The sequence below is a fragment of the Crocodylus siamensis genome, chromosome 14 (genome assembly GCF_052110815.1).
Source record: "Crocodylus siamensis isolate JL-2025a chromosome 14, ASM5211081v1, whole genome shotgun sequence".
Lineage (NCBI taxonomy): Eukaryota > Metazoa > Chordata > Crocodylia > Crocodylidae > Crocodylus > Crocodylus siamensis.
The window spans coordinates 8,120,345-8,146,226 of record NC_143408.1 but is presented as its reverse complement, the minus strand read 5'-3'; the positions used below and the strand labels follow the sequence as shown (position 1 = coordinate 8,146,226).

General features: G+C 54.7%; 1 protein-coding gene across 2 annotated transcripts; it reads right to left on the bottom strand.

Moving 5' to 3' along the window:
- Nucleotides 1-1,810: 1,810 nt before the first annotated feature.
- On the bottom strand, nt 1,811-25,589 carry MEX3D (mex-3 RNA binding family member D). Of its 2 annotated transcripts, none has more exons than XM_090027152.1 (2): nt 24,886-25,589; nt 1,811-4,217 (listed from the first exon to the last, which is right to left on the bottom strand). In XM_090027152.1, the coding sequence occupies exons 1-2, from the start codon at nt 25,460-25,462 to the stop codon at nt 2,950-2,952; spliced, it is 1,845 nt and encodes a 614-aa protein (XP_089883278.1). In that variant the 5' UTR covers nt 25,463-25,589; the 3' UTR covers nt 1,811-2,949. The 2 variants fall into 2 exon arrangements, with proteins under 2 accessions (XP_089883278.1, XP_089883279.1); XM_090027153.1 differs by having other exon boundaries at nt 24,973-25,586.
- Nucleotides 25,590-25,882: the final 293 nt, after the last annotated feature.

Below are 25,882 nucleotides of genomic sequence, written 5' to 3'. Positions count from 1 at the left end.
ACTGACCAGCTGAAAGTTTGAGCGTGGGACGTGTGCTGAGTAAAATGGCCTTGGCGGAGCTCTGTGGCGGGCCCAGCAGTGATAGGGCCCACCACAGAAGACAGAAATGCTGGGACCGGAGAGACCAGAAGTGCAGGGGGCACAACAGAGCAGGCAGAAGGCTGCAGGAGCCGGCTGCTGGGGCTGTGCCAGTGGTCTGTAGCTGATGCTCTTGTGTCTGTAAGAAGGGGGCAGACCACCCCGCAGTCAGGGTGGTGAGGAACAAGGGCCATGTGCCCTGAGTGGGGAGTAGGGGAAGTTTCTTCCAATTAAAGCAAATGTTCTGGGGAGGACTCAGCAGCTGTGCATCCTGCAGAGACTCATCCAGCTGGGACAGAGGACCATGGTCTTGATTCTGGTCCTAGCAATGCCACTGATTTCCTGCATGAGCCCAAGGTCAGTCACAGGTGGCTGCAAGATGCAGTCAGGTGGCTGCAAGAAGTAAGATCAGGCTTGCTCAGGAGGGGCTTGTTTGCAGCGCCTTGAGAACTTTCCAGGAAGCATCCTCCAAGTGTTTCCTGTATGCATGGCAGGGCTCTCCTCCCCTAGCCCAGCCACAGAAGAGAATGAGAGCCGCCGCACATTCAGTTCCTCGTTGCTCGACCAGACACAGGTTCCCTGGCTGCTTTGGCATCCGTAACTAAGAACCATGGTTCTTTGCAGTGCTTCTCCTGTGGCTTCACACGTGGGACATTGGGGAAGAGCCAGTGCCTCCATGGGTGGAAAAGCTTCCATCAGCCATGGTGGATGGGAGCCCAGAGGCTAGGACCAGCAGCTGGAGTAAAAACAGGGCCCTGAGAAAGCTTTAAAAGCTCCTTCCTCCTCCCCCCCATTCTAAGTACCCCCATGCTAATTTTGCTCTAGGGGCAGAAGCAGCCCACCGCACCTCCCCCCCCCCCCGCCAGCCTGCACACAGGAGGGTTGTGTTTTCACCTGGTATTTTAGCATCGGATGCATTAAGGCTTCTTCTGCTATTGCTACATAGGGATCTGGAAGCTCCGGCTGCCAGGGGTATTAGCTGCAAGCTGCCTGCTAGTCACTCCTGGATGCCCAGGGCAGGCCTCCCCAGCCTGTGCTGAAAGCAGCATCCTAGGCAGAGAGGGGCCACAGGGGCCTGTCCCAGCTTGGCCCCTGCAGATCCCTTGGTTCTCCAACAGCCTGTTCGGAAAACCTGGCAGCAACGACCCTGCCTTCAGGGCCAAGTCAGCCAGACTCAAGGCTTTCCTGGAGATGTTCCCATCACCAAGACTGCTCCTTTGCAGTGGGAGACCATGGGGGCTTAGCTGTTCGAGATGGCAGCCGGGCGGAAAGCAGAAGCTTATCGTTCCTTCTGGGGACAGTGACAAGGGGCAGCTGCATCATGGCCCTCCTCACTCCCCTATGCACCATGGGTCCTAGCATGAGCCACTGGTGAACACAGAGCAGCTGCTCTACTGGACCCATCCATGCCCCATCCCCCAGATACCCTGCACTGCAGCAGGCGCTAAAAGCAACAGACTGTAGGTTATTTGCACTGTTGGAAAAAGCCCATCCTTGAAGCTCTGTCCCTTCTCATGGCACCTGCAGCACGAAGTGCCCCTTGCTACTCTTCTGTGGCAGCGCGACAACCCCCATACCACGCTGCTGAAATCCAACCACGTCTGGGGGGAGCACAGCAGGTTTGTATCCATGACCTGGTCACACCAAGCTAATATTTCTCTGGAAAGCCAAGCAGGCGCAGTTGTGAATGCTGGGGGGGGACTTACCAGAGAACAGCACGCTGCACATGAAATGTATATTCATATATAGTAAAAAGTCTTTATTAAGAAGGCTTTGAAGTCAAAAAATAAAACTCTTGATACAATTTCATAACCGTCAAGTCAGCTCAGCAAATATATAATCAGTACTTTAGCCATGTAAGGTCAAAGGTCCGTTATTTTCTTTTAAAATAAAATATATTTTAGTTTTTAAAATTTATTCAATAAAGTCCATATTTCCCTATAAATTCCCTACATATACAGAAGAGGTAAAAAATAAAAAAATAAAACAAACAAACAAAAAACCCAAAAACAACCCAAACAAACGAACAAAAAAAAAACAAAAAAAAAACCAACCACAAAATAAAAAGGAGATAGAAATCACTGTGTTGTGTGACATGATGTGGGTAACCTGGGTCCCCATCCCTCGGCTGCTTTCTTCAACCCTCTCTTCCCCCTTCCTCCCCAGGCCACAACACTGGCCTTTTCAATGCATTTTGGGCAGTTTTTCACATTGGCAAAATAGAAGCTAGAACTGTTACAAAAAAGAAGGTTATATATATATATACATATATATAATAAATATATATATTTATTAAAATATATTCATTATATATATATATATATATATAAATAACATATAACTGTCCAAAAATAACTACTGTACATACAAAAAACCAAAAATTATAATAATAATAAAATGCTTTTAAAAAAATAAAGACAACCCTTGTGTGTCCTAAAATAAAAAGTGCAACCGGACCTTTTCTGTCTTGTTTATTTCACTTTGCAAACTGAATACTGTTATTTGGAAAGAACTGTTGAAGAACAGCTGGTCATTCTCTGCCCCAGCCCTGTGGCTGGACCCAGAGTTAAAGCTATTCTGTAAACATTTGATTTTTCTCCCCTCGGCAATTTTGCACCCCTCTTTCCTGGCGCTCTCCTCTGTCCCTTCTCTCCCCCCACCCCCCCCGAAACGCCCATTTTGTCCAACCCCCCCAACCATCTCTCCCTCCAGCTTCCTACCCAGTGAGAAATAGCATCTCTTTCCCCCTCCCCCCGCGTCCCCAGTCTGATCCGTTAAATAAAAAGGTTGATTTAAACAGTTAAAAGTTTTTAAAAAGCTGTGTTGTAGGGGTTGGGGGGGGCGCCCTCCGCTCCGGCTCTGGACGGACAGCTACGAGAAGATGTGGATGGCTTGGGTGGCCGGGGTGTGGCAGGCGGGACACTCCGGCTCGGCCTTGCCGCAGATGCGGATGGCACACTCCATACAGAAGAGGTTGTGGCCGCAGGGCACCAAGGCGGCAATGACCTCGCTCTCAAAGCACACCATGCACTCCCGGGAGCTCTTGCGGGGCCCGTCGGAGCTGCTGGAATCCGTGGGGGAGCCCGAGGTGGCCGAGATGCTGCCCGGCAGGGACGAGGAGGAGGAGTAGCCCGTACTGTTGGAGAAGGACGAGAGCGAGCCTTGAGTGGGCAGCCAGGACAAGGTGCTGACCGGGTCGCTCTGGATGCGGCGTGCTAAGGGGTGGTCCAGGGCGACGCTGCTCTCGGGGAGGGTCGGAGAGTGCCGGGGGGTGGCCGTCCCACTGATGCTGCTGTTGCGTCGCTGGGAGCCGTTGACGGAGGAGCAACTGCTGAAGGCCTGCAGCGGGTTGGAGCGCTCAAAAGGAGACCAGATGGTGGTCGGCGTGGTGAGGTCGAGGGCCAGGAAGTCGAAGCCAAAGTCACACTCCTCTGAGCCGAGCGGCGCCGGGGGGTCGCCGAAGGTGAAGCCGCTGCTGGTGCTGTAGGGGCTGGTGGGGCTGGTGTCCGCCACCCGCCCGCTGTAGTAGGACTCAGTGGAGGCGCTGCCCAGGGAGCTGAGGCTGTCGTTGCGCAGGCCGGCCGAGGGCCTGCGGGCCGGGTTGGGTGCTTTGGCCCACAGACTGGCCGTGTTGCCCAGCAGGTCGAGGCAGACGTCGGTGCCGTTGGAGTGGAAGTCGTTGTCGGCGTTGACATCGATGAAGGATCCTGTCCTCATGGTGATGTGGGCTTCGATCTCCTCCCGGGCCCGGTCCACGTTTTCAGGCATCCCCGTTACCTCGAAGACAGGCTCTTTGTCTCGGCTGGGCGTGACGATGTATGTGTGCGTCTGCTGCTGGATCCTCTTGATGGTGGCCCCTTTGGGCCCCACCACCAGGCCTACCACACGGTAGGGGACCCGCACCTGAATGGTGGTCTGTCCCGGCAGGTTGGGAGGGCCCTGCATGGCTCCCGTCAAGCCGTTGACCTTGTTGCGTGTCGCCCGGATCATGGAGAAATGCTCAGCTGCTGAAAGGATCTCCCTCTTGGCCATCTCCACGTCCTCCTTCCTCCCGGTGACAATAAAGACGGGCTCCTCTCCTCTGACTGGCGTTTTGATGTAGGTGTTGGTTTTGGCACGCAGAGCTTTGATCTTGCAACCTGCATCACAAAGAGAAGACAAAAGCAACACATGGTAAGTGCCACATTAAAGGTGGGGACCAGTTGCACCCCGCTTCTCACTTGGTTGGGCCAGGAGAGCGGTGGGGGGAGAGGAACAGGAAATCAGCAGGCCTCAAGTGTGTGGAGAAGCCATCGTTCCAAGTGACCGCACACGCAGCCCTTGGAGACACCTGCAGCTTTGCAGCGAGCAGCTCACAGATGAATTCTGGTGCGCTGGAGGAGCTAGTTCACAATCAGGGCAGACCCAGGGGGGTGCATTGGTGCAACTCTCCCCTCCTTTGATTCCTGCTCTACCCAAAGTTTAAACCAAACTGCCTGGCAGGGGCAGCACCCTCCATCAGACAGCAGTTCACTTCATGGCTCATTACAATCTGCAATTATTTTGAGCAGAGGGCCGCTTACTGAGTTCTGGCAAGCCATCAAGGGCCGCATGACAAGCAACCAGGGGCAGATAAATATTAATTTTTTAAATTTTCTAGGGGCCCCGCAGGCTGGATTGAATGGCCCGGCAGGCCGCGTTTTGCCCACCCCTGTGCTAGCTGCTCTTGGTCATGGAGCCCTTTGGACTGTTTCACAGCCTTTTGGACTGTTTTAACTCAGGTCTAGAAATAACTCTCAGTGAAGCAATGGGTCCACTATCAAAATGCTCAGGAAGGTTTGTTTTATAAACCTGACATCTAATTTTAATGAGCATAGGACTAAAGAAAAAACATCTTTTGAGTACTTTTGCCTAGTTGGTTGCATTTTTAATCCAAAATACAGGAAGTTACATATAGCAAATTAGTGCACGTTCCAATAAAGGTGTATTTAAGTTTGTTTGAATTTTAAACTGAATACTATAGCCCTAGGCCCCTAGCATAGCTTCTATTATCCAAAAGCTCGCTTAAAAATTGTTTTTCAACTATTTAAGTTGGTCTAATAAAAGATATCAGATCTTTTAAATAAAAAAAATAAAACAAACCTTGTCTGCTTAGTATAACTTAGTATATCAGATCTTTTAAATAAAAAAAATAAAACAAACAAAAGACCTTGTCTGCTTAGTATAGCTTCTGGTTTCTTTTTTTACCAGGAGAAAAATGATTTGCATTGTATGTGAAGATGCATGACACCATCTGCACCCCCCTTTTCAAAATCCTAGATCCACCTATGTTCACAATACACAGGCCTACCAGGGTTTGCTAGGCTCTTCACCATCCTCTTCTCTACGGCAGGGATCAGAAGCAGGGAGCAGGGTCTCATTAAACCGACACAGCACAGAGGTAACATCTACCCCCAGTGCTCATTGCTAAAAACCCTCACCACAAGCAGCAGGTGAGCAAACAAAGAAGAGGGAGCAGGAAGGAGCTTGGGCCACGCAGACATGGGTGCGACTGCTCTGGTTGGTAGCCAAAGTGTACAAAGAGGGTGCCTTCCATGGAGATGGATGGGAAAGGTCTGGCTGCGCACGCAGCGGAGTCACTGATCTCGGTGGCAGTTTGAGGAGCGAACAAGCTCTTTCTGGAGCCAGAGATACTGTTGCTGCTGCTGAGCCAGAAGCAAACCCAGAGTGGGAGCAGCCTCCACGCCCGTGACACAGAGCTGCAATGTCCTCAACTGCAATGACTTCCTGCCCCTGGGGCAGGGGGCTGGACTCGATGATCCTCCAGGGTCCCTTCCAGCCCAAATGTCTATGTCTATGCAGGGCGCTCCAGCAAGGAGAGCCCAGGGGTTTCTGGTTGTTTTGGCAGCGACACTCAGCCCCCAGCCCACGATGGCTTTTCATTTTATTCCATATGCCACTTTGAGGAGCATATTTGGGGGGAAGGTGAGAGGGGGGTTGTTCCTGGTTTGGTTTTTTTTTCCCCAAAACCGCTTGCCTCATTACCATAATAATGCAGCACCTGCCCTCGCTGCCTCTGTTCGGCATCCTGCTGGACTGTGCAAACATTAACTAGTGCTGTGGCTTTTGCTGGTACCTGGACGGCATTTGCAAGTTCACCCGGGGTGCGGAAGGAGCTGTGGCTTGTTGCTTAACACTGACTGCTCTTGTGGGCCGCTGGTACATGCGACAGGGGTTTAGTTCCCCTAAAATGAAATGGTGGGGTTTTAATTGATTTCAATTTAGGGGCTCCCATCACTGTTACAGCAAGGGGCCTGATCCAAAAAAAAAGCATGTGTCACTAACCCTTTTCTTTTTTTTGGACTTGGCTTTTACTCCCAGGTCTGCTGCTCATTTGTGGTGCGATGCCAGGCCCATCACTAATTTACCCTCTGTGCCTTGGTTTCCTCTCTCTCACTGTCCATTTTGGCTTTGTGCATGGAGATTTTCAGGCCTGAGGCCATTCCTCACTACAAGTCTGTACAGCACCTGGCACCAGAGCCCTGCTTACACTGGGGCCTCTGGGTGCTAGTGCGGAGATGCTTGTATTGCAAGGCTGATCAAGCCCTGCCCATGGGCTGCATTTGCCATCTCTGCCTCAATTATTGCATCCACTCCCCACCACTCAAATTTGGCAGCAAACAGCAAGGGAGTTTTCCTGGGAGCTGCCGCAAGAGGAGACCGAGAGCTCGGCAGTGGCACAGCCTCGAGGAGCCAATTCTGCAGACCAGAAACTCTGGGTGTCCAAGTTGTGGGGCTGGTGGCAAAGCTGTGCTTGCTTTTGGAGCGACTGCTTGACAGGGTTGATGCTATAGCTGTGGCCCAGCTCACTTCAAGCGGGGCTGGTACAGCTAATTAAGGGGCAGCGCCAGGCAGGCCCAGATCAGGCAATCTGTTAAAAGGCAGCCCCTTGCAAACTGTGAGAGCGGCGAGTGAGCTCACTGCAGGAGGGAGCAGGAGAGCGAACTAGGCTTCCACCACTTCTTTGCTTCATTTGCTACAGCCGAGACGTCACCCAGGGAGCACAGGAGGCATAACTAGAGACTGGATCAGCAGCTCTTGACTTGTGTGGGACGTGCCGTACTCGTTAGTCCCAGAGGGTCAGGACCACTTCATTTGCACCAACTGTGAACCGGTGCCCGTCTTGGAAGAATCCACTGAAGGGCTACAGGTAAAATGCTGCCAGGGAAAAGGAAGGCTTCCTGAATAGGAGTCACAAGAGGCTGGCACTGGAGCGCCCAAGGGGAAAGAAGAGAAGTGACAACATGCGACTACTAGAAGGAGGGTGCCCCAAATTCGAGGGGAACAGACTGAAGTCAGCAACCATGTTCAAGCACTCTGCACAGCTGGGGAAAAGGCAGAGGCAAAGAAATCAGCTGACAAGACCCAGAGGACCCAGCAGTCTCAAGAGGAAGAAGAAAAACGTCAGGGAGGGAGGCTCCAGAACCACTGCACCGAGAAGGGGACAGAAGCGCCAATTTGTCATCCAGGTTAGGAGGTGTGCTGTTTGCCTGCAGCCTGTATTCATGATATCACAGAAGGGGTGCCAGAGTTTATCCAGCCCTTAGACCGCTACCCTTCCCAGCTTGTCCATGTAGGCATGAATGATACAGCCAGGAATGACACTGAGGATTTTGGCAGGAGGATTAAGGGCTTGAAGTGCAAGTGTTGTTTTCACCGATCCTCCCAGTCGAAGGTAAGGCCCCTAACAGGGACCATCATATCATGCAAGAAAACGTGTAGCTGAGATGGCAGCGTAGATGTGAAGGCTTCGACAATCGGCAGATGTTCTGGGGAGGTGGACTGCTACAAAGAGACAGGATCCATCAACCCAGACCTCGAAAGGGTATCTTTGGGTGCCATTTGGCCAACCTTGTAGGAAGGCTTTAAACTAGGTTTCATGGAGAATGGGAAGCCAAACCCCCCCCGTGGGAACAAACAATCGAAAGGTAAAAAGGACGAGAAGAAGCATCTCAACTGTGGGAAAAGGCCAGAAAGGGACACAGGGAAGCAACACGCGATGCAAAGGTGAAACAAGTAAGTTGGGATGCAAAATATGTCCGATACATGGATACATATACAAAAAGCATGGGGTACAAACAAGAGCCTGAGAAAAGAACTGTGAATTTACTGGTATCACAGGAACTTGGTGGAACAGCTCTTATGACTGCTGCTGTTGCCTTGCATGTCAACAAATACAGACTTGATCCCTGGTTCAGGAGGAAGATGGTAAATTAGAATGCATTTGGGGGAAGATACAGTGCCAATATAACAGTGGAGATTTATTACAGACCACCAAGCCAGGAAGAAGAGGTGGAAGAGGCACCTCAAGGAAGTGACAAAATTATCTAAAAGGTCATGAGATGATACTGATGGGACACTTCAATTTTATAGACATCTGCTGGAAGAAGAAGACATTCAAACATAAAAATGTGGAGGATGCTACCTTATGTGGAAGATACACCTCAGGAATCATCTATTTTGGATCCTGTAGTCACCAGTAGGGAAGAGCTGATAGAGAACATGAAGGTGGTAAGCAACTGGGAGGTAGCAATCACACTATAAGAGAATTTATGATCCTGAAACTAGGAAGGCATGAGACGTCAGTAGAAATAAGATGCTGGATTTCCCAAAGGTGGCTTTCAACCAACTCAGGGAGATAGTAGGCATGGTGCCATGGGAGGCACTGAAGGATAAAAGGTGCCCAGGACAGCTGGACGCTTCTAAAAGGCATGGTATTGGAAGCCCACCAAGAAACAACAGTGCCAATGCAATGGGAGCACAAGAAGAACGGCAAAAGATCGATGTGGCTGCACAAGGAGTTTCTAGAATGCCTCAAATGCAAAGAGGAAAGCAAAAAGGCAATGGAAAGATGGGCAGGTCACAAAGGAAGCACACCAAGAAATAACAAGAACCTGCATAGATTAAAGAAAAATCAGGAAGGGAAAGTTAAAAAAAAAAAACCCAAAAAACCTTCACCTAGCAAGGCAAGTCAAAGACAGCAAGAAGACATAAATACATTAGCCAGAAAAGAAAGGCCAAGGAAGCTGTGGGTCCACTGGTAAGTAGCCTTAACAGAAGATGCAAAGAAGGCAGAGCTGCTCAGCAACTACTTTGCCCCAATCTTCCCAAAAAGATTAGGCTGCAACCAGACAGCAAGCAAGGGTTATTTGGATAAAGAAGGGGACACGTTGAGGGATGAGATAACAAAAGAAACAGTCAAGAGAGCTTTGGGTGGTCTGAATGAATTCAAGTCAGCAGGGCCCGATGAACTGCACCCCGGACTAGCGAAAGAACTAGCAGAGGTCTCAAAGCCCTGAGCTGAAGTCATGGCAAACGGGTGAGGTACCAGATGACAGACAAAGGCCAACATAGTGCCCCTCGTTAAAAAAATGCAGAAGTGAAGACCTGAGGAACTACAGACCAGTTAGCCTCACCTTGATACCTGGGAAGTTACTGGAGCCATACCATAAGGAATCGTGATCTCCATCTCCGACGAGACAGGCAGGTGGGTGGATGAAGGTAATGCTGTGGCTGTAGTGTATCTGCACTTCAGCAAGGCTTTTGACAAGTCCCACGTGACTGTCTCTTAAACAAATTGGAGAAACGTGCGTTAGACAAAGCTACTACAAAGTAGCTTTGTCTAACCCAAGTCATGGGATACTTGGTACTGGCTCAATAGCTAAAAGCAAATTATAAAGTACATCCAAGTTGGACTGGCAAAAGGTTTTGAGTCGAGTCCCACAAGGGTCTGTCCTGGGCCCGGTGCTGTTCAATGTGCTCACAGATTTGGATGCTGGACTAGAAAGCTTCCTGAGCAAATCCGCGGACAACGTGAAACTGGAAAGGACTGCAAACACGCTGAAGGACAGGAGCACAGTTCAGAAGGATCCTGTCCGACTGGAAAGCTGGGCTGGAGCCAACAGGATGAAGTTCAATGCTGACACATGCCAGGTGCCGCACTTTGAGAAGAATAATCAAGAACACAAATACAAAATGGGTGACACCTGGCTTGGGTGGCAGCATTTTAGAAAAGGATCTAGGAGCCTTGGTGCATCCCAGAGTCAACTAATCTGCAGCTGTGATGTGGCTGCATCAAAAGCGAATGCAGTTCTGGGCTGCATCATGGGCGCATTAGGTACAAGAGACAAGAGAGGACGGTTCTTGTTTGCTCATAGCTGTTTAGGCCTCATCCAGAATAGTATGTACAGTTTGGGGCTCCACACTTCAAAAGGACATGGAGAGGGTCCAAAGACAGGTGACAGAGATGATAAAGGGCTTGGAAGGCCAGTCATAGGAGGACTTGTCGAAGGAAATAAATGCCATTTCTGTAAGCTGAACATGCCAAACAGGGGACACACCAGCAATCTTCAAATATCTGAAGGGCCACCATACAGAGGGAGAACACCTTTTCTCCCCAGATGTAGAGAGCAGAACAAGGACCAATGGCTTGAAGTTGCAGCAAAACAGGTTTCAAGTAGATCAGTTTTTTCTCTGTCAGTACAGCAAGGCAGTGGGCTAGACGGCCTAGGGAAGCTGGGAAATCTCCATCACTGGAGGTGGTCAAGATGAGGTTGGATAAGCACTGGTCAGGAATGATCTAGGCGTAGCTACGCCTGCGCTCTGTTACCGGTATTTCCTATGCTTCTGGGCTTTGGTTGCCACATGGGGTGAGGAAGGAATTTATTTCCTCCCCAGTTGCTACGCAGCAGGGATTATTATTTTTTTTTTTTGTCTTCCTTAGAAGCACTGGGTGTGGGCTAGTCAAGGCTGGGGATTTTGACTAGGGTGTGCCAATGCCCCTGCTGGGACTAAAACCCAGAGGATCCTGGCCTAAGCTCAAGGGCCTTGCCCCTCCACTTGGGGCTAGACCAATGGCCATATTTAGGATCAAGAAGGAAATGTACCCCGTGGTTAAATTGGTATGGACTGTGGGAGTTTTTGCCTTCTGTTTCCTTGGATCTCAGGAACGTATTTGAACAACCCTTGCAGCAGTAGGGCTCGTCCCTCTGTTTTACCTGTGGCAGGTCAGGGTGCTGTGCTTCGTGCTTGTATGACAGGGTTGCCTGTGTAGTTAGGTGACAGGTTAGACAAGGATGTGCTTGGGATGGCTTGCATAGAGATGATCCTACCTTAGGCAGGGGGCTGGACTAGATGACCTCTACAGGTCTTCTCCAGCCCGACTTTATTATGATTTTATGAATTTTTTGCATTATGGCTCAAGAAGCGATGCATTTCACCTCCAGAGCTCAGACTTGCTTCCTGCCCTTCCTTCCCAGCAGGCAAGGTGGAGCAAATCAACCTCTGCCCCCTCCCGCCGGCAGAACCCAGAATCCAGAACATGCTTTGTTTTGTACGGCAGCAATACCAAGGGGCTCCAGGCCAGGCCCAGCACCCTTCTGGCAGGGAGCAGAGGACACACAGAATGGGAAAAGAAAAATGCCCTATGCTCTGGGACAAATACCTGGCGTTCCCAAGGGATAACAATACAAGTGACACTGGCACCAGGACCCCTGGCCGGAGCTCCTTACTCTTCTATAGCAGGGTTGGCAAACTGCAGCCAGAGGGCAAGATCCAGCCCGCAGCTTTGGCAGCGGAGGGGCTTCAGCTGAGGGTACTCCCCGTGCTCCCGCAGAGACCAGCAGCAGCAGTGGCCAAGTCCTTGCGCCCACCTCCAACTTCAGGTGGGCAATTCCAGCCCACATCTGGAAAAAGTTGACAGCCCGTTCTATAGTACTAGCCTAGGTCCCATTAGTCTCTTGTGTCTTAAATCATTTAGTGTGTTTAATCCTCCCCCCCCCCCCGAGGCAAGACAATGCCATTATCCCCATTGCACAAGTGGGGACTGAAGTGCAGGGAGGCCAAATAACTTGGCCAAGGTTACATAGGGAGCCTGTAAATTCCTGGTGATGCCTGAACCACAGGGTGAGGTTCAAGGCTCAGTTTTGTATTAATAAAACCAGAGCAGTCTCGACCCGCAGGGAAAAAAAAAAAGGCTTCTGTCACCACATCCCAGCACAGATGTAATCGCAGAGGCTGTATCAGGTCTTCACTATTTTGAGATGATATAGTGCACCGTTACTAGGGCATTAAGTATCATGAATAATTAACACAAAAAAATTGTCAAACTAAGTGAGCCTGCATGTTTCGATGCCACATCCTTGCTTTCCAATCGCAGTTATACACCCACTTGCAAACCCCAGCCCATCCTCAGGGGGAGGAGGGGGGGAAGTTCTCCTGCTCGTTCGCAAGCAAGGCTCAGGTCTGCCAAATGTGCTTCCTTGCAATGAAAGAGCCACAGAGAGCAATGGGTTAGGTTTGAATGTGGGGAACTGAGGTATGACTACAGCCTGTGCACACTGGTTGTCTGGAGCTGGGAAAGGGGGCTGGGTAGGGACAGCTGTCCATGGAAGGAGCAGGGGACAACACCTATACGGTGTTGGCGAGCCCTCGATGACTCCCTGGCTGCAGACTGCAGAGATCACCCATGGAACTGGGGTGGCAGCGTCACCCACAGTCTTCCCAGGAGGGTCCTGGCTGGCAGGGATTTTCCCCAGCGGGCACCCACCGTAGGCCCAGACATCTCACAAAACTTTCACTGGAGTGCAATCACCCCAGTCTGCTTACACCAGGCAACTCCTGCGGTGAAGACGGAGGCCGAGCCGGCACCGAGCTGGGGACGGCCTTGGTTTTGCTGGCACTGAGCTGGGGATGGCGTTAACCTCCTTGGGGCTGGAGCGGCATGGCCGTGCCAGGGAAGGGCACTGGAGGACTGTGTCAGGAAAGCTGCTTTTCAGGACACACAAGGCTCCAAGCCCCGACTCCTCCCCAGAGCGAGGGAGTTTGCGGGGCCTCCCCGGGGCATTTGGAAGCCACTTCAGAGAAGCGAAAATAGTTCCATCCAGCTCCCCTGGCTGTGATGGGAATCCACAAGGTAACGACTGGATAGGCACAACCCTGGGAAGGGCCCCAGTGTTTTGCCTGCAATACAAACACCCCGGGGCTTGCATTACTCCTTGAGTTGCGAGAGGCTGGGCAGAAGGTCGAGGAAGTTGTACATGGGAGTGGTGAGACAAAACCCTGCTGATGTATTTCTCAAGCCCCTGGCTCAGGCTAGCATCTCCCCAAGCCTGGGCTGGGACTGAGCAGACGCCATGGCTATGGGGTCAGCAGTCCCAACCTGCCGTTCCAGTGCTACAGCAAATACAGAAATAAACCCCCAAAGCATTTCACTCTTGGCTGGCCGTGTGCTAAATGTGGGGTAATGCAGTGCTACCAAGATGCACGCACCCACCAAACACTACACTCCATCGCTTGCCTGCTGCAGGTGAAGCCACGATGGGTGGCAGACCCCAAATTACAGGAGGGAGTTAATGCCGGCTTCAGCACAAGTCCAGGATTAGATGCAGCTGACTGCCTGCGAGTTATGGCTGTGCCAGGCTCTTTGCTTCCAGCCTCCACCTCCCCTGCACTTGGGAGGATCTGGTATGCCAGCAGCTTTGCACAGCTCAGGGCTGGGGCTTCTTGGCAAGCGCAAGTTCTCCCACCCACCCAGATGTGAACTTGGGAGAGGTAAGGGGAGCGAGAGGGACTAATAAGCGCACACAGCTGGATCTGGAAGCTGCAAAGCCAATGACCCTCCCCACTGTTTCGTGAGGGAGTGAATATTTGCAAAGGCTAAATATTATGAGGGTTGTCCTGGAGCCATTTGGAGATCTCTCATCCGCTCCACATGCCAGCGGCGCTCAGCTGGGATGCCCCTGCAGCACTCTCCCCCCCGCCCCCCCCGTACATTCTTGGGCTCAAGCCATCGGACGAACCTGAGTTCACCCCTCTCCAACACAGCAGACTCCGATTCTGGCAGCCCCTGGATGCAAGGCACTGTGAAACCCAGCTGTTTAAACCACTGGAAATATGCTACCGGGGCGGGGAAGAGCTCGGGAGGCATGTCAAAGGAAAAGGGTGGCCTGACATTGTCCTAATTTAGAGCTGGAGGCAGTGGGGGAGCAGGAATTGGTCCCTGCAGTAGCCAGCTGGAAAAGTATACTTATGAGCCAGGACACTGCAGTGGGATTAGTCTGTAGAGACCCAGGTGTTGAGGCAGAGGAGGTTACGTTTCCAGCTCTGATCGGTGTCTGAGACAGCGAGGGGCTCCCAGAGCCCGAGGCCCCCCCAGCTGCTGCACGCGTGCTCCCCTGCCACCTGCGGTTGCCCGCCTGTACCCACAACTCGAGCCAGCACGAGGCAGCCGGGGCTCGGGTGCTGGGAGGATTGACCCCAAGACTCCTAGTTCCCTTAGCTCAACGCTCTCGCAGCACTTGGCACCCGGGTGGGCTTGCGCCCCAACTGGTGGAGGGGGACAGAGAGATGGAGACTTTACCTATGGTCATACAGACGGCAATAAGAGATGGGGATGTGGGTGGCTTGGCTTCCTGCCCCGGGCAAGACCTCAGCGCCTGCACACGAGGACTGCGAAGCTCTGAATCAGCACCAAGTATCCCATGGCTTGAAGTGGGGGGAGGCTTCCCTCCCTGGCGCTTCTGCTGATATCGCTGCACCCGGTAAACCACTAGACCCTAGGTGGCAAGAAAGGCTGGGGAGGAAAGCTTGCCCAGCACCGGTGAGGAAAGGTGGCTTTCTACCTGTCCTGTCTGGCAGGTGGGGAAGGACTCCACAAGTACCCAGCCGCTTGCTTGGTTGGCAGGAGGCAACCGTCAGCTCTGCTCAGACACTTCTCGGGGCACTGACATGCAAACGAACCCACCGCATGTCAAGATGGCTGCAGCCCCAGAACAGGAGCTGCTCTTCAGTGCATTTTTCTCAAGGAGACATGCATCTCCGCTCCCGGCCCGACATCACGCCAGTCACGCTGGGACCGTATCAAAGGAAGTTTCCTCTCTGCCTTCCAGCCTCATTACATGCCAGGGTTCCCCCTGACATGTTTCCATCGACTCTGCGTCCCTCGGGGAACGGAGGCAATTCAGACAGTTCGCCAGGAACCGGAATGAGATGCGGGAGCCAAAACGCCACACAAAGAGCCATTAAGCTTGTGGGACTCCATCTCCCCGGAAGCGGGAGCATGTCCAGTTCAAAAAGGAGCACACGGCGTCAGCACAAGCAGTTCAGACGGAGCTTCACCCAGCAAAATTAACCATTTCTCGGCCCACCTGGGTGCAAAACCGATGTCAGGGCAGACTCGCTCCGGCTCTTGAGGCACTGAAGCTCCCTTAGGTTATGCCAGCGATGCCTCGACCACAGGAGTGGGATCCTCACCTTGCACCTCTGGGCTCCTGGGGCCAGAAACATCAGCAACATGCAGCGGGAGGGGAAAAGCCCCCCTCGTTGAGCTGGTTTGTGCCATTTGGGAGGTTCTTGCAGGGGGAATCCCAGCACCCAGTGTTAACTGGCCGGCTGTGCAGGCGGTCCGGCCGCCCAGGGCCTGCCAGAGCCGAAGGAAGGCACGAGAGCTCAGTCGCTCAGAGGACTGGGTCCTAGGACATCAGTCAGCAACGTTTGCTTTCCAAGCTTTCTGCTGCCTTTGTGCCCGTGGCTCAGCTCAGAGAATGTTCTTGTGCCCGTCTGGGCTCCCGAGCGGCGGGGGACTAGGTTTTAATGTGCGCCGTCCTTCTCAAGCAGTAAGGGCCACTTGAAAACTGTCCAACAGCCCAACTCCCCGGGAGGTTTTATAAAGAAAGCCCTTTGGTTTTATAGGGAAAGCTGCAGGCAATTGCCCCTCACTCGGAGGAGACACAGCTGATGCTGAGGCTTCACGTGCGCCCCTCCACACCTTGCCCTGTCATTTCCACCTGCAAAGGGCGTGGGAAATGGGCCACCCTTCCCACCTGGCCACACTCGCACTCATGCTGCAAAAGGGAAAGCAGCACAGAATGAGGCTTTCCATCAGGCTGGGTTTAAAAGCCAGCACCGAGTGTGGCAGCCGTGCAAGTCCCACGGTGTCCACCTTGCACTGCCCTGTGGATCCCTCTCTCCCCCGGTGCCACCTTGCACACACATTTGAAAATGCTTCTCGCTGTTCTCAGGATCTTAAAAGCAGCCAGAGGCTTCAAGCAGCTCAGGGAAGACAACGTCACTGCAAAGTCCAACATAGCCAAGGCTGGTATGAGAGCTGCTGGGCTCGCATGCATGCTCCCCATGCCACCAGTAAGGCACTGGCAACTTCAATACCTAGCCTGGGTATTGAAGGCTGTGCTTCATTCTGGCTGTAACAATACCAATCTTTACTCTTTTACTGCATACCAATCTTTACTCTTTTACTGCCAGTCTCTGGCACACAAGATGCAGTGTAAGAGCTCAACAGCGCGAGGAAACCGATGCTACTGCAGGAGTTTGCTCAAGGGCACAACAGTGGAGAGAGTTTTTAAATCTGCTCCAAAACCAAAGCCAAGCTCCATTCATAGGGGCTAAGCCTGAAACCTTGCAAAGAAAAGGTCCCGTGCTCCAGGCAGCAGGAAACTGGCCTCTTCCAAGCAGAAGCGGTATGGGCAGTGCACCTGCCCTCTGGCTTCTAGGCTCTGTGCAGTTTGCCCCGTAGGATACAGCATGACTCTGGCAGAGGGAATGAACACAAAGCAACCCACAAGAGGCAACTCTGTGCAATTTGGCTGTCCATGGGCCAATGCTACCCCTGCAAAGGGGTACCTGCTCCCCAGGCTCATGGTCAAGATGGGCAACTCAACAGGAGTGAGAAGAAAGGACCCCTGCTAGGGCAGCAAATGAAGAGGGGTTTGCAGGGTATTCCTATCTGTCCTTGACATTTGTGAAGTTATGATTATCAAGATCAGCTAGTCTGGCCTCTCATCATGTGGGCCACAGCAGGACATCCATCTGACTTGCCCAAAGTGATGCAAGTGGTACGTGGCAGGGCAGGAACTGGGTCAGCAGCAACAGGAGATGGGCATGAGCAGCTGCTGCAAGGAATATGGGAGCACTGTGTCACCCCTGCACTTGCAGGTGTGAGGGAGGTCCCCTCTGCACAAGGACAGTCACAAGGGGGTGAGAAGAGCTTCCTCCAGACACTTGGTGCCAAGGGGCAAGGCACCTTGAAAGTAAGAACCACTGTACAGTGCCAAGCAATGCCTTTCTGTCCCTCCGGGAAGGAGACAGGGACGTTTCTGTGCTGCAGATGGAAGAAACTGAAAGGAAGGGGAAGCAATTTGGCCAAGATCAAAGGGTGTCTGAGCTGGGAACAACCAAGCCATTTCAATTCAAGACTACACACTTAAGCCTGGCAAGGGAGATAATTGCTGCCAAAGTGCAAGAGAAGGCCGGGCACTACTGGGATCTGTCAGGAGCAGGAATGACCCACCTGGGACAGAGTCACCGCTGCTACAGCGACACAGCCATTAACATGCTTCTGCTCATGATCTGAAGGTGTCTGTCTTTGCTCCTCCAAGAGGACAGTCTATAGGAGACAACCGACTCCCGAGTTACCGCTGGTGCCCTAGGGCTCCCGTGACTCTGCAGGCAATAAGCCCCTGATATCAGTCAGAGAAAAAGAAGTACAGAGAAGCACCGGTACAATATTTGTGAACACACCAGGTCTTGGCCTCCAATGGGACCTACGTCCATGCTGAGGTGCTCTACTGAAAAGCAAAGAAACGGCCAAGTGGATGGGCCAAAGGCAGCTGCCACAATGCTACGGGGCAGCTGGGATGTTTTCTCCTCTAAGCACCAGGCAGCAGGGGCCGAGCAGCTGGAACATGCACCCACCTGGAGCTTGGCACGTGGACTTCGGCAACGCCCACAGACATTCAAAAGCTGCACTGCAAATTCACCACAGTGCGTCCCGCTGTGCAAAGGGCAACAGTGCAGGATGCGGCTCGCTGGCCTCGCATCCATCCACGTGCTGAGGCACCCCCACTTGGCACCCGAGGAAACCATGCCTGGTACAGGGCCTGTTATGCTCCTCGCCAGCTGGGATGACCCCATCCGTACTGGAGAAGGGTCTTAGCCCTCCATGGGGGAACAGGGCAGCAAGTATGCCAGGGGAGGAAAGGCCGCAGAGCGCTGTCAGGACCTGCCGTGCAGGAGGGGCCTGGAGCAGGGGAGAGGGGCACAGACTTGGCTACCAGTGGAAAAACCTTGGTATGTTTAAAGCAGGCAAGCTCCTGCTTAAACCAAGGCTTCTCACCCAGGCCCCAGAAGAGCCATGCCCCGGGGTATTCTGTTTCTGCAGCTGGCCCGCCCCTTGCAGGAAAATCAGCAGCACCCAGGAGGGCCCCTGAGCTCTGACCGCTGCAGGGTACATCTCTTCTGGGGATTTACGAGGTGCTTGGCCCCAATTCAGGCCAGCAGGTGAGTGGGTGCTGAACGGCGCCCAGAGGCTCCAGTCCCACGGGGCTCAGCACACGCAGTCCCAAGCGGGAGGCCTCCCTCAGCCCAGAGGGATCGAGGGAGGCAGAGACCTGTGCACAAAGCTCAAGCATCCACGCCCAGCTCCACACCCATATCCGCACATAACTCTAGGAGTATCAGGCTGGCTTATGTGGGACATTTCTCTGAAAACCCTGGAAACCCTCTTCCTAATCCCTGACCACCTGCTAGCATCCGGACATTACCTGCCTTGCTTCCCCCTGCCAGGCAGGCAGGCTCCCTTTCATCCCCGTAGCGCCATTGGGGCCAACTGGCTGCATCCCAACAGGGGTGTGTCCCCTCGTGACACCATGAGATAGCTACGTGCTCATCCCATCTCACCCCAAAAGGAGGCCAATGCACTTTACAGCTGACCTACACAACAACGCGTAGGCACCACATAAGCAACTCGTGAACTCCCCCCACTTCCGGGGCAGGAATCGCATAGCTTTGCTGTAAACTGTTAGGAGCTTAGGACAGGAAGTGAAGAAGAATATATGCAGAGGAAGCTGGAGAAGGAGAAGACAGGCACTAGAGTGGTGGCTAGGACCCCAGGTTCACACCGCTGCAAAGTGCCCCAAGAGATGGGACAGCGCAGGGGGCTCCCTCAGTGCAGACAGCGTGATGCGATGGGAATATCAAGGGCTAGATGTGAACATCTGACAAGCCTGCTCCCGTCTGAGCTGCTCCCGAGGGTAGTGAGGAACCGGGGGACAGTCGATGCCTCATTTCCAAGGGCCCCTGGGATAAAAAACATTCCCCTTTCAGTGCTCCAAGCCAGTCACACATGGAGGTGGGTGCAGGGTGGCTCTAAACCCCGGAGCCCCTTTGCACTAGCAGCGCAGAGCCGTGTTTCCACCCTAGCTCATTGTTCTTGGCTCAGACCTGTCCCTGTCCCCTCAACCTGGGAGGAGAGGGCAGGAGAGCAAGGTCACTGGCTAGCCTAACCCTAACCCTCTGCACTGCTTCCCTTACTTCTGGCGACAGAAGGAACCTGCTGTCACCCCACGACCACAAGGAAGACCAGGACTACTGCACCCCTCCATCGCTATCGCAGGAGTTTGGTCATGTGTCACTGGTGCAAGCACATGCAGCCACTCCACAAATGCAAACCAGGGCTAGCACAGAGGAGGGAAGGGTATCAGGACAGGACAGGCCTCCTCCCCTGGGCTCCAAATTGCTAGCAACCAAGCTCCCAAAGCAACAGGCTTCCAAGCGCTTAGGCCAGGAAGCCAAGCGGGGAGAAGACCATCCCACCCAGCGCATGGCGCCTTTGCACTTGGGTATCCCTGCTCCTTGCGTTCAGTCTGACCAAGGCGCTGTACACAATGTTACCCTCCCTTCACTCAACGTTACATGGCACCAGGCTCCCCCACGGCTCTAAGGCTTGCACAGAGCGTGGCAACGTGTTCCTGCAGTCAGCGCCCCTGAAGACCAAGGCCAGAGCAGGCTGCAACGGTCCCATCTCGAGCGGTACGTGTAGGTCTGAGGAGGCTCATCTCAGGATCCCATAAATCACACTGGGAGAGTCCTTGGGAACGCAGTGCCGCCTTGGCACAGGGGTGGCCAGTACTTCTCATCCTGCCAGCAGGACCAGGAAAGCTCCTGGACTGGTATGTCATCTTCAGGGCTCGCGCAGGAGGCAAAGCCCCTCTCTCCCCCAGCTTCACCATCCTGTGCAACAAAGCTCCCAACATCTTCTGCACAACAGTATTGCCAGGCGGTGCTGGCACGAGAAGGGGGGAAGGTAATGCACACCACTTTTGTCACTTCACAGAACCTCCGCCATACCACTTGGCATTTCTTTCCCTTCCAAAGTGCTTTGCAAAGCAGCAGTTCATTCACCTTCCTCTCAGCCCTCCACTGGGAGAGGCAGGGATGGTATGGACCTCTGTGGCTTCACTGGACAGTGGGGAAACTGAGGCAGGGGGGCTGTACCTCTTGCCTAAGGCCCCAGAGGAAGAAGTATGAATAAGAGGCAAAATTAGCAGCTGGAAGCTACAGAGATTAGATCAACCCGTGTAACAGAGCTTGGGAGTTTTGGCCCCAGCTGCTCGTACCAACAGACACACGCAGCTGGGAAGGGAAGTCCAGATGCAACTAAAGGGAAATGGTTGAGTGCTCCTTTGGTTTGCCACAGCAGAGCTGGGGTAGAGACTAGAGGCAGGCTCAGGGCTTAGCAAGCAGAGACAAGTAAAGCAGAAGCAGGCCCAGGTGAGAGCAATGTCCTGTTGGTGCAGAGTCCACAGGCACCTGCACCGACTTCAGAGTGGAGAGAAGGCCTCTCAGCTCGCTCACAAAGCACAAGCTCCCGATGCAGGGTCAGAGCTGCTGGTTTCACCTCTCTTGCCAAGTCCCAGCTCTCCATATAAACTGCAGCTCTCCAGGGAGATAAGAGCTGTCCCTGATAGCAGGCAGCGAAACCAAGTCATGGAGCGAGGCAGTGACTTCACCACGTCACTGCGTGACCTTGGGCTCGGAGCTGAGAACAAGCCCCAGGAGCACCCCCCCGCTCCAGCTTGTGGTAGCCCTCCCCGCCTCGCCAGGGGAGGTGGCTGTCACAAGTCTGTCTTTGCCAGATGCTCTGACAAAGCCAGGACACGAGGGAAGCAACCTTGATGTGGTGCCGGCAGCGACGAACCCAGCGCGACTGCAATCTCCATTGATTCCTTGGCTCAGACACTCCCCTCCGTGCCGATCCCATTATTAATACTACTACACTTCTGCAGCTCAGAAATCAGACCACATTGCTGCAATTAATGCCCATGGCGATGCACTGAGCAGCCCCTCCCACAGCGAGATTCATGAATGGGCTTGCATGCAAAGGCATGACAGCAGAATCCCTCTGGGCCCAGCTGCCTGGTGGTAACAGCATGGGCCATTTAAAGCATTAAGGAGTCAGATGGGAGGGGAAGGAAATAGCCCACGATCCCCATTCCCTGCCAGCCTCCCAGACACAAAGCCATTTTATACTATTACCAAGCACCCTCCAGCCCACTGCTGTGCTAGGATGAGGCGATGTGGGGGACTGGAGGGGGAGAAGGAGGGGGAGCGTTTCGCTCAGCGCTTCATTATCCTCTATGCCGAGCTGAATGGAGCTGGTTGTAGTTAGAAAATGAACACGCTGGCTCTACATAGCAGAGGCCAGCCTCGCAGGGTCACCGCTAGCCCCGGGGAACAACTGGGTTAACAGACAAGGAAAAAGAGAGGGGGAAAATCATAGCGAGCAGCATATGTCATGCATCAGCCCTGACAGCAAAGGCTCCTGTCACTGTCTGCCGGGGAAGCTGGGATCCCGCGCGCTGGCACGTGCAGTCTATTCAGTGCTTCAGCCTGCTGAGTAACCAGGCACCGGGCAAGCCGTGGGGCGGGGTCTGCGCTCCAGCAAGCTCCCCCATGTGCTGGCTGCTGTTTGTACGCATGGGAAGGTGCAGGCCTTGCTCCAAGACACTTGCGTGGAAAGCCCTGCCAAACTTCCTCGGTCCTGACCTGCAGCCTACCCCCACATGCTCAGGCCGGGGCAGTCTCTGAACACAACCGCCCCGCTCCTCTGGACTGCATGACCACTGCCAGAAATGGCCACCGGTTGCTCCAGCCAGCAGACTTCGTCCCACATGCTGCATTCAACCCGAGATCTCCCAAGGTGCATTCATCCTCACTCAGTTTCCCAAATCACAGCTTGTTTCCTTGTTACAACTGTCTCAGGGACCAAGGTGGCCATGGGTGTACGCCATGGGACTGTTCAGGGAACTGGAACGGAGAAACCATTATAGGACACAGAGGCGTGGCTTAGTGGGAGAACTGGGAGACATGACATCCCCGATTCTCTCTCTTGCCCAAAACGATTCCTTCTGGCCTCAGGCAAGTCACGGGTTTCATCCCCCACACCCGCAGCCTGGCCTGAAGACATGCCCGAGAGCAGCAAGTCAGGAGAGCCGGGTTCCAGTCGTGATTGCCCTCAGTGTATATTGTGAATAAAGATAAACCAGTTCCCCATTTTACAGACAGGGAAACTGAGGCAGAGAAAGGTGCTTTTCTTTAGTTAACCAACATCTTAGCTCAAGTCATTTAGCCCAGGTTTGGTGCTCATGTAGGTCAGCACTGGCTTTCCGCTACCTTCTCTGACCGGGGAAGTCCAATTAATTGGAATGAGAGGTCACCTATCGGGACGTCCCATTAAAGCAGATTCTGCTGTAAAACACAAGGCCGTGACAACAATTAGCATTCACCTGTCTGACCGTGGAGTCTTGGAGTTCCTGGCATCTGGATTTTAAAGTAAAGTAGTTTCACAGCAGGCGCACAGGGGTCTTAGGACAATGCTATTTTGTCGAAACTCAAGTCAGTCACTGCTGGTGCAGCCCATGGGGGACGCCAAGACGGCCAAAGATAAATATGGAAGCGGACCCTGAACCAAAAAGCCCAATCCAAGAACAACCCAGGGAGCCAGAAACGTTTGATCTCACCCCTGGGCCACAGTGCAGTGCGGATGTGTGCAGGTCTGAGATCCAGGCAGACAGGCATGTGAAGATCCATTTTTGCAGCTAAGCTGAGCTGGATGCAAAACCTGGAGGAAGCAAAAGTTGCAGCATGTCACATTTGCACTTTGCCTGTTCCGGGTCTGACACAGTTTGGCCTCGAGTGGTGGTTGGAACCAGTGGCGGTAGGCTCGGCCAGCCCTAGCGTGCCCTCGTCTCCTGACGCCTGAAGGGCTTTTCTGACAGCTGAGCGCAGCTAGAGCACAAAGATGCTCCGGTCAGACCCCACGCCCTCCATCCAGGACGGCACAGAGATGCGTGGAGGGAGAGTCCCTCGAGAACCAAACCTGCCACGACTCTCAGCCTCTCCTGGGCCAACAGAGCTGGCACAAAGGGGCCACAGCGCACCAGGCCCAGACTGCACGGAAGAGCCAAAGTGCCGGCGAGACGGCGAATGCAGCACGATGAAAAAAGCCACTCTCTGCTGGAGGGCTGGGGCGGGAGGAGAACCACATGCCAGTTCTGGCCCAAGTTTGTAGCTGCCTCCAGGCTCTGCATCCGCTGTCCCAGAGCCCTTTTCCCCCGTGGCATGCCACTCTGAAGTCACATTGAGTGCTAATGCCCTTGGGCAGCTTATTTGCTTAAACTCTGGCAGCTGGTGGGGTTTTAATGTTTAACAGGTCTCCAGGCATCATCTCCCTGAACCAGACACTGGGGGCAGGGGGTGCTGGCTGGCACTTCAGCCCTTGATGAAGTTAAACTTATGTGCTTATGAGGCTTTAGGACTGGGGCTTCTGTGCAGCAGCAACACCCAGACAGACGGTGGATCTGGGCGACGGGAAGAAAGGGTGGGGCACTGCTCCACAATCCCGCTGCATCCTAAGAGACCGAAGAAACGGATCGGATCTCTGAATCGCCCCCCCGCCCCCACCCCCTGATTCCCTCGAGTGGGTGGATCAGAGATGAGACTGCTATTCCCCGTGGTCTCGGACAAGCGGCGGAGAGAGATCAGAGCCAGCCCCCAGTTAACCAGCTATCGCCCTGCCAGCGATCGCGCCCACCTTTCGCTGCTCCGAGCCCACGGCGCGGCTTCCAGTGGCGGAGGGGGAAGCACAGAAAGTTGAGGCCGAGCAGTCGGTGCAAACTGGGATTGTGCGTGCGCCTGCAAATGGACTGGAGCGTCGGAGCAGGCCAATGGGAAGCGGGGAGTATGATGTCATCATGCTAATCACAGCATGGCTCTAGCTAACAAAGAGAACAATGGGGCTGCCACACTACCCCACTTCCAAGCAGGAAAAATGCACGCGGACCCCCACGACCCCCAGCGATTGCACGGAAACCATCGGCGCAAGTCGCAGCCCTCCCCAGGGCCGAGCGGGAGCGCGGTCCGGGCTGAAAAGTGAGGGTGGAAAGACCAAAAGCACTGGAGGTCAGCCTTCAAAAGAAGCAGAACCAGAGACCTCTATCCCACTCCCCCCCAGGCGTGCGGCGGGGCTTCCTGCGAGGCAGGCCTGAAAGACGACCGGGTCTTTCCTAATCTCTAGGAACAAAGCCCGCTCCAGGCGCCTGCCGGGGACACGCTGCCCAAGTGCCAAGGCGTGCCCTTGCGTCCTTTTGTGACAGATTCTCGCAGCCCGGGATGTCCACCTCCCTCCTGGAGACATTTTAAATCAGTGTACAGAAGTGATCTGTCCCGTTTCCATCCGCCAAGCTTGAGCTAGCTAAAAAGGCACATGACGGTCACCAGGGGAGACATCCCGTATAGCAAACTAAATAAATACCCGGGAGGCTGGTCCTGCACGGCAGGGCCCACCACAGACTTTCGGGAAGTAGCAGCCGCCCCACGGGCACCGGGGAAGACGGCTGGCTCATCAAGTCCCGTTAGGAGAAGGGGAAAGAGTCGCCCCCCCCAGCAGGAAAGAAACCAAGAGCTGGAACTGACCCGAACAGAAACCTCCGCTCCTCGGCCGCAAAGCGAGGCCCGCGGGCGGGGGAGGGCGAGGCGGCGGGGCCGCGGCGGGGACGTTACCTTGCCGCCCCACGATCTCGGCGACGTGCTCGGAGCTGGGCACGGGGACGCACTCCGTCATGTTCACGCTCTTCTTCCGGCTGCCCAGGAGGCTCATGGGCTCGGCCAGCAGCGGGTGCGGGTGCGGCAGCGGGAAGGTGCCAAAGGCGTCCGGGGCGGGGGCGGCGGCCGGGGGGGGGCTCGCACCGGGCTCCAGCCGCGGCCGCCCGCCCAGCGCCGCCTCCTCCGGCCCGGCGGCCTCGGCCTCCCCCGCCGCCGCCGCCGCCGCCTCCTCGTCCAGCCCCAGCAGCGAGAGCTGGTCCAGCGCGAAGCGCAGCGCCTCGTCCCGCGCGGGGCACCCCCGGCTGCCCGGCTCGGGCGGGGGCGGGGGCGGGGGCTGGGGCGGGGGCTGCGGCTCGGCGGGCGGCGGCGGCGCGGGGCTCAGCAGCGCCAGGCCGGGCGGGCAGCGCGGCGCCTCGCCGCCGTCGGGCTGGTAGAGCGAGCCGGGCATGGCGGGGCGGGGCGGGGCGGGGCGGCCCCGCGCGCCGGGGCACAGCGGGCTGCGGCGGCTGCGGCTGCTGCCAGCGCCCCCGGCCCGGCCCGGCCCGGCCCCCGCCCCGGACGTCAGCCCCGGCCCAACAATGGGGCCGGCCCGGGCGGACGCATGCGCGGCGCCCATGCGGCCCGGCCCGGCCGGGGGGAGGAGGAGGAGGCGGAGCCCGAGCCAGCCCCGCCCCGCGCGGCTGCGGCGGGAGGAGGAGCCGCCCGGCCCGGCCCGGCCCCCGCAACTGTCGCGCCGCCGGGGGAAAGGCGGGGCGGTGCTCGCCGGCAGCGGGCCGCTTCTGGCTCTGCACCGCCTCGCGGGGGCGGAGCGGGGCTTGGGGCTCGTTTGGCTGGGAAAACGGAAAATCCGAAAGAAAGGCGTATGTAA